Raw genomic sequence first — 8,321 nt, 5'->3', positions numbered from 1 at the left:
AGGAGCTCATTCCAGGACTGAGTGCTCTGCACAGCATCAGCAGTGGCATATGATGGAGAGCATCCTGCACATGATGAACGAAACTTGTACCAACTGTGCCCCAGAAGAAACGTAACTTGTAGTAAGTTTCTAAACCATGACCCTACAAACTTGTTTTGTCAATCTAAATACTACCATCTAAACTATTGACCTGCAAAGAAAAGTTGAGCCCACCTCATCTGCATGCTGAATTACATTGACTGGAAGGAGGCGGCTTTGGTGGATCAGGTGGGCAAGAACTGAAACTTCACTACCACTTGAGGTGGATTGAAGTACACTGTCCTTTGGAAACTGCCTAAATCACGAAATGGGAATGACAATGTGCTTAAAGTACCACAGTGCCTCTTGAAGAGAAGTATAAATGTAAAATTAAGATGGAAATTCATGGTCTTTGATCTCATGTTGTCTGGATTAAAATCTCACCATGTTATAAACAAAGCGAGTTTGTTCAGTTGTTCCTACTATTTAGTGGGTATTTTTGTTTCCAAAAATAAAACCACAATGTTTGTAAGTCCCCATGTGCATCACATAAATAACTTAAATGTTGAAAATAAAATAGAAATTACATCAGTGTATAATAGGTTATCTGGCAGTATCTTTAAGGGGAACAGCTAAAGGAGCATAGGTCAAAATCACAGTCCATTAGAAGAACTCCTTCTGAAAAAAGCACAGACTCTGTCTTTGCCAGAGTCCATATCTGAAGGCACCAAACTACCCCTCCTCCTCCAATTTACAAACCTGTAGCTATTATGGCTGGATTCCAAGTTAACGGAACCCATACTCTTTGATTAGCTAGCTTTGATTAGCCTAGCTAATGCGTGCCTCCTTGCACTGCACTGGGAAAAGAGGTCCCCACCAAAGGGACAAGCAAAAACCAATTAACAAATGCAGAACCAACATTCAGAAGGAAATGTTGAGGAGAATAACAGCGCTGCCTCACTTTTCTTTTGCTTAACAGCTGGCACCTAGAGAAACCCCCAAGACAGACCACAGACGAAAGCCCAACTTTACTAGAATTCGGGTAAGGACCTGAAAGAACATCTCTGATCTTCCAGACGAACATCCCATACTTCTAGACTATCTGCTGTCCCAAGGTGGATTTTTTTCCTGCTAAAATGTCTCTACTTTGCAAAATTACTTACAATTTAACAGGTTCACAAGATACAGAAAAGAGCCCTACAGTTTAGGTGGCCAGGAAATAAGTATTCAGTCCTCTTTGTGTTTCATACAAAACACGACACCTCCAACAGAAGAGTCCCAATACATTGGAGGCAGACAGCCTGTGCTCCAAACAGAGGAGGAATTTGAACCTCTACCACTCACATTCCAGGAACTTCTATTGCTTTCTGATGGCACCTGAACACAGGTGTTAAAAATGACATTTACATGTTGCACCATACTGGCAGCTGTGCACTTTAGACTCTTTCTGGACTTAACTCTAAAGATCAAACTATCAGTTCAAAGACCTCCATGGATTTAGTTGCAATAGAATTTCCCTTTAAAAATTGCACCTTTTTTTTTTTACATTTTATATTAAATGTAAATTATGTTTTACTTTTTTTTGTCTTCTGTTTCATGTATGGCAGATGTACAGTACCTCTTTGTACGAAGACATAATCCTTTCAATAGCATCTGCTCCAGAGATCAGCAAGTTTCGGGATGTAGTAAAAGCTTCTGTTCTTTCACTAACCATTGCCTGTTTCTGGCCATCTTCCAAATCTAAAATTAAAAACGTTTTCTGTCAAAATATTCTTCTGAAAACTATCTCTACAAATTAAATTATGATTACAATGTGAGCCATTATAGAGCAGCTTTTAAATAAAGAAAAATTTAACTCTACGAAGACAACCTTTCAAAAAGAATTGGTGAATGTAACTAGCATAGATAGCTTGGTAACAAAGAATAAGCGGGAGTATATGGAATTCATCTTCTTATGCAAAACATCCTATTCTTTTATACTATTTGTCTACCTAGATCATTTTCCTTTTAATATATCATTATTCAAACTAAATTTTTCGAAATATGAAAAAAGTGAAACCTAAGCAATGATCTGAAACAGATTTTTAATAACACTTTTACTACTTTTGCAATTATTCATTTTCAGCCTTACTTATTTACTGACTTCATGTAAAAGGAAACATGCATATTGATGGAAATTTGGCAACATGATTATATTTCTATAAGAAAGCAATAAGCTCTTACTCTCAAAGGCATGATTTAAGTAGGATACCTCTCTCTCACAACACAGTTTCTCTCTTCATCTGACCCCAGAACAAAGTTGTGATGCTTTGTTTATGACACTGCATCCTATTAGCAAGAAAACTCTTGCTCCAAAGAAAGGAGTTGTCTCATAAGAACATGTCAGCAGCAACAGGCAAGGAGAAAACAGCAGCAGAAATTATAGAAGATACATGAGAAATAAATACGTTTACAATTAACATATCCATATATACTCTTGCCACCATGTGACCTACAGATTTATACAGCATAGTCAACTTGCAATGTTTGCTTTTTGAAGGAATCAAGATTTAAAAATGAATGGCTGAATATTTTAAGACTGAATGTTGTTTCAGCGTTAATAGTTGCATCTACAAAAAGAAGACAACAATGCATAGTAAACCATTCTTAAAGGTTTTTCACATACAAGACTTAGAATGACAGGTCCCAAGGGTTTTCTGCATCACATAACTTTACGTATATCTTTATATATTGCTTAAGTCTGTTGCAGAATGGGAATATTATTTTTTTTTAAAGTTTGTGAAGTTTTTTTAAAGTTTCTTTTTTAAGCTAAGCTGCTGCTAGGCATCGGGCATCCAGTGTGGCAACTCCTGTATTAGCAATTGTTATTAACATCCTCTGTGATGTTTGCACAGTGCTTTTGGTCAAGAAAATCTAGGAGGAATTCCCTGCAGGTGTGGTGTGACTGTAAATTTGATGGGCTAAGTCAAGCAATGCAAGAGTATAGCAAACACTATTTTTTTACTTGGTAAGTAACTGTCTCACCTCCTGGACAGGATCAGATTCTAGAAATCTGGTGTCTAGAAATCTACATGTAGTACCAAAGCCAGATGTATCTTTCTGTCTTTATTAGTTAAATCTACATGTTATTTTGTTTTCATTTACACATCCTTAAAGGTATCCCTACAGAATTACATCTGAATCACTGAAATACACTATGGATAATTTAGGAAAATTTTTTTTTAAATTCTTACATCATAATTTTGCAGATATCTATATACACACACCATCTATATGTTACTCTTTCTGGCCTCAGATGTTTTTAATAACAATTATAATTAATTGAGATACAAGTTCAAATTTTTTAGCTTAAATTATACAACATCAGTACACTGTCAACTAGCTGCATGTAATCTAGCCACCTGAGACACGAGAGGCATGCTTTTTTTAAAAAAATGACAGACGACCTCTTGCAAAGGGAGACATTACAAAACTCTTGCTCATGTAGTTCTCACTTATTTAAAAAAGTCATTTCCACTCCAAGAAGAATAAACTTAGGGGATACAGAGAATTCAGTTAATTCATTAGTAAAAACTAAATTGAAATTTGTTTCTTACTTCTCAGAGAACGAATTTTTGCTGATCTTGTTGGGATTACAGCCCATGCAGCCCATGTTACGTAGAACCACCAAAATTAAATCATTTAGGAATCAGCTATGGTTTAGCTACACTAACGCAGCATTCCTCCTGGATGTAAATGCAGAATTCATTGACTGCTGCTTCCAGCACCCAGGCTAGCTCATCTAGCAAGAGTTTAGAGATCTCTACAAACCACCGCACTGGTCATTTTAGGCATACTTCTAGAGGTATTTGAAAAATTAAAATTATATAGAATTTATGAGCATTTCACCATTCCAAAACACAAGCTCTTATATTACATGCCTAACCCACCAAGATTACTTTTCTTCAATTTTTCATCCAAAACATTTTTCATATGGCTGGCCTCCTGTGTTTGTTTGAAGGAGTGGTGGGTTGTAACAGGGCAGACAGACTGTCTCTGTTTCATACCGAATCTAACATTTCCCTTTTCATCTTCATTTATGTAATTGATAGTCATACTTGTTTTATAAACAAAGATAAGTGTTCACCGTGTCTAGAGAAATCGAAGTCTTGCTTCCAAAATTAGTTACTTTCCAGAAACTGTTGAGAGACACGACATTTAGAACACTAATTGTTTAATACAAAAAAAAAGAGAAATGTTATCAAATGGGAATCTTGGCTTTGCCAGTTAATTTCTTCCCTGAAATATGTAACAGAATTAGCAAATTTCGGTCAGGAATATCACCATCATAGAAGATCCTTTTTTCTTTTTACTGCAGGATATTTTTTTTACTTTTTTTTTCCCCTTAAGAAGTGTACAAAATCTACTGCTTTATACCTTTAGTCTCAGGTCTGGTCATGGTAGAGTTTTGTGCATATCCCTGATTCTGGTGATTTATCCTAAAGTAATAAATCCACCATCTGTTCCTTCAGATATGAACAGACTTGCATCTGACCTGCTGAGGCACAAAACACTGTTTTCCCAAGCAGGCCAATGGTAAGTTCAGGTCTGCTTGATTCTTTGAATATCTGTTATACTTTGAACTGGTCTTCACAGTGTTGATTTGTCAGTATTATGTTTGCGATCCATCATTATGATATGCCTCAGGTCTCCATAATAAGCCCCGTGCTTTAACGTTTTATGTTGCTGGTGGCAAATATTCTTCCGCTTTACAACATGAGCCATCACTGCATCTTTCTCTTCTCCCACATTTGAAAAGTATTTATCAAAAGAATACTCATGAGTAACAGGAATGTTATTTAGTTTAGCATGATTACGAGTCTTTTTTTTATTCATGCTGTAATACCAAGGAGATATTTACAACGTGTGGTTAAACGATCTTTATCTTGAATGTACTCATTCCCGTCTTAGCAGAAAGACTCATCACTTTTTCTGTTGTGCTGATAACCTTCACTATGAGGTGAAATGGCTTTGTACAAACTCTTCTGTTTGAAAAGGACCTCCTGATATTTTTGAAGCTGTTACCAGGACGCCAGCCAGGGTCCTGATATAGTGCCCTCCTGAGCCATGTGATGGGCAGCGGCTCAGACAGCTGAACACCCAGCCATGTGCCAACACAATTGCAAGTAAGCTAAACCATGTGGGGGCTGCACGAAGTCATCCTACAGGTCGAACCAAGCTTGTCCAGTTGGACAGCCCTGATTTGGAATATAACTACTAAGACCTGCACGGAAAAGAATTCACTGATTCCTGATTAAATGTACCCAACTTAGAACTGATCCTTCTGTGGACATGGTAGGATCTGTGCTTAAAGAATCCTATGGAATTTGTAATATATTCTATGGTTCTAACTGCGCATAAGGAAGCCTGTTGAGGCAAACTTCCCCACTTGTCTTTCACTACCCCTCCTTAATTACATTTCTTTCTGCTCTCTTTTTTTTTTAATAGCATCTGCAATGACAACACTACTTGAGTCTCGTTTCACTTCCTGGAAAGTTGTGATAGGATGTCAAAAATTATACCATCCAAGCCTGGAATCTGAATGGCACCTTCTCTTCTCCCAGGGAGTCAGGGAAAGACAGCGGTTCCTAACAGGTCAACACATAAGAGAATAATTACCTATAATTACACTATGGTTTATGGAAGGAGGAGATAAGCACTCTAGGAAAGTTAATAGTATCATTTTGTAAAGTAGCAGGAGATGCTGCAAAAATCAGCCTGCCATCCCAACAGCGGCTAATGAAAAAGGACTACAGTTATCATTATAATCTCATGTGACACGAGGATCTTCTAAGTCCTGAATTCATGCTGTTTATCAGGCTTATGTTCAAAGTTGGATCTTTTGCATTGCTCTTTCCTCAGCTGACTTGCTATGCTTGAAAGTTACGCACAAGACGCAGACGTTGTAATAAAGTCTGTGAATAATAAATAAATATGAATGGCATTCAGGGGAAGTACAATCTTTTGAGGACGTAACTTTAAAGAAACATTTAGAAATTAAGTAAAAAATGGTATTACCGCCATCTGCAAATCCCGTTGCGGTGATGATGGGCACAGCGACCATAATCATACCGCAGCTACTCCAGACATACTTCATCAGGAATTGCTCTATCATGATGTACCATAAACGTTTGGACAAAATGAGATTCATTTGATCTGCCAAAGCCTTGTAGCTTTTTTGCAGTTGTTTCATTTCTACCTACAGTTTAAAAAAAAAAAACATTTATACAATGCAACGAAGATGCACATGTCATACAAGATACATTCACATATGTGCATGAAATAATCGGGTACCCAGAGCTGTGACATCTGAGTCACATCTGCTGCGTGGCCTGACAGCGAAAGTGCACAGCTTTGTTGAAGTCAGTGGACCTGGTTCTTATTTACACCATCGTCCCTCGATAGCACATTGGCAGGTTTTCAGCTTTTTTAAGATCTCAGATATATACAAGAACAACATACAAGGCAGTCACAACAGCTGATTCCAACAACCACAGTAAGATCGATTCCACATCCTTTTAATGAAGTTGCAGCTGTAGAGTTTCACAGCAACTGAAACTCCTCATACTGGAAAGCATTTGGGGATCAATTATCTCCAATGACTTAAAGTTGCAGAGCTGACCCCTGAAATGCAATGCTGCTTGGTTTTGCAAGCAGTCTGGAGGAAGAGCGAACCATCCCAAGAGGTTTAACAAGTCAAAGACAGTTAGTTGCAAGTCAGTATGATATAAAGCATCCAGTTCAAGCCAGTATATGTGGGAATTGAAAGAATGTTTAATTTAGCTGCACTTAAAACATTACTATAGGCAGCTTTGGAGAACGATTGCTTCTACCAAAAGAAACCATTTACATTATATAATCATTGCCTGGACTGAAAGAGTAATACACTTCAGGCTGGTTTCCAGCTTTCATTTTCACCTTACATGAAACAACTTGTTTTTCCAAATCGTGTTTGAAAGGTGTTACAGTCAAAATTCACTTCTAATAAAAATATGAAGAGTTCCTTAATAAGATGGCTTTAAAACAAGCCATTAGTTTATGTAACTGTGACTGCTGAAGTGCTGTACTTAAGCTATTTTAAGACTCTGATGACTACATCTTTGCTTAGCTATGTAAAAGAGTGTCAAAGGCTCTAGTGCTCTCTGTGCTACCACAGAGTTCTCCCCTAGACTTTCTGCTGTGCCCTGGTTGCTATTTCTGCGGCATTAAATCTGGTAGTTCATAAACACGGGTGAATGGGGCGGTGACAGAGATTAGCTTTCTAGAAAAGCATAGGATCCAGCTGCAAAACAGGAACATTGTCAGAGCACAAGGGAACTACCATCCACTCTCCCAAGATACTGCCTGTGAGACTGCATTTTCCTAGGAAACGGGAAGTGCTAGCTGTAAACAGGTTTAAATGTCAGAGGGACCCAAAGTGCTGGGGGAGGGCAGCAGGGGAAGCGTGGGTTGGCTCCGGCACTGCAGGAGCAACCCCAACACTCTCTGATTTCTCTCCTCCTTACCTTGTGCCCTCGGTAAAAGGCAATCTCTTCCACGTTGGCAATGATGCGTGAATGCATGAAGCGCAGATAGCCCTTCTTGTGCGCCTCCTCAGCCACCAGCTTGCCAAACTTGGGAGAGCAGGCTTTGAGCACGCGAGCCGTAGCGTAGACGACGAGCCCAGCCAGGAGAGTGGGCCCGATGGGGTTAGCCCCCCGGGACCGTGCTGTGCGGATGAGGGTGTAGGAGGTGAGCACGACATCCAGGATGGGTTTGGTGAGATTGGAGTAGAGATGTGCCACGGACTGTGAGAACATCATGATGTCCTCGGTGAGGGACTGGTCAGGGTTGGCTAGCCGTCCATCCATGCTGATCACTCTGTAGTAAGTCTGGTTGGCAAAGTAGGTCTCATAGGCGTGATCCACCAGGCGGGTGCGGAAGGCGAGGGCCAGCTTGCACTCCAGGTACCGTATGGTGCTGTTCACGAAAGTGGCCGGGATTGCAATCATCAGCCATTTGATTAATTTGAAGACAAAGCTCCTGGGCTTTTTTTCCACGATGCTTTTCACAATCTTCCCGTCGAGGGCGGCCACATAGATGGAGAGGAAAGTCCTGGAAACCAGAGCGACCGAGTGGAGGCAGAGCAAGCCCAGCTCGGCGCTCACCAGCTTTGGGAAGAACAGCTTGCGAAGTTCCAGCAGCTGCTTGAAAAATTCCGCGTTCACCGCCGGGGAGGCTCTGCCCCGGCTGCCGGCGCTGTGCGGCGCCTCCCGGCCCTCTTC

The 8,321-nt window shown here is 39.7% G+C and overlaps 1 protein-coding gene across 1 annotated transcript in view; it reads right to left on the bottom strand.

Annotated features, from left to right (window-relative positions):
- The window catches only part of ABCD2 (ATP-binding cassette, sub-family D (ALD), member 2), a 54,282-nt gene extending 45,972 nt beyond the window's left edge, over positions 1-8,310 (bottom strand). The window contains exons 1-3 of the mRNA XM_009324373.1: positions 7,563-8,310; positions 6,076-6,256; positions 1,637-1,758 (exon numbers count right to left, since the gene is read on the bottom strand). Of these exons, the coding sequence (XP_009322648.1) occupies positions 1,637-1,758; positions 6,076-6,256; positions 7,563-8,048 (789 nt within the window). The 5' untranslated portion in view covers positions 8,049-8,310. The remainder of the gene's footprint in view (positions 1-1,636; positions 1,759-6,075; positions 6,257-7,562) is intronic.
- Positions 8,311-8,321: the final 11 nt, after the last annotated feature.

This window comes from Pygoscelis adeliae, unplaced genomic scaffold, assembly GCF_000699105.1.
Source record: "Pygoscelis adeliae isolate BGI_AS28 unplaced genomic scaffold, ASM69910v1 Scaffold315, whole genome shotgun sequence".
Taxonomy (NCBI): Eukaryota; Metazoa; Chordata; class Aves; order Sphenisciformes; family Spheniscidae; genus Pygoscelis; species Pygoscelis adeliae.
Note: the sequence above shows the minus strand (reverse complement) of the source record. Positions and strands in the feature narration are given on the sequence as shown.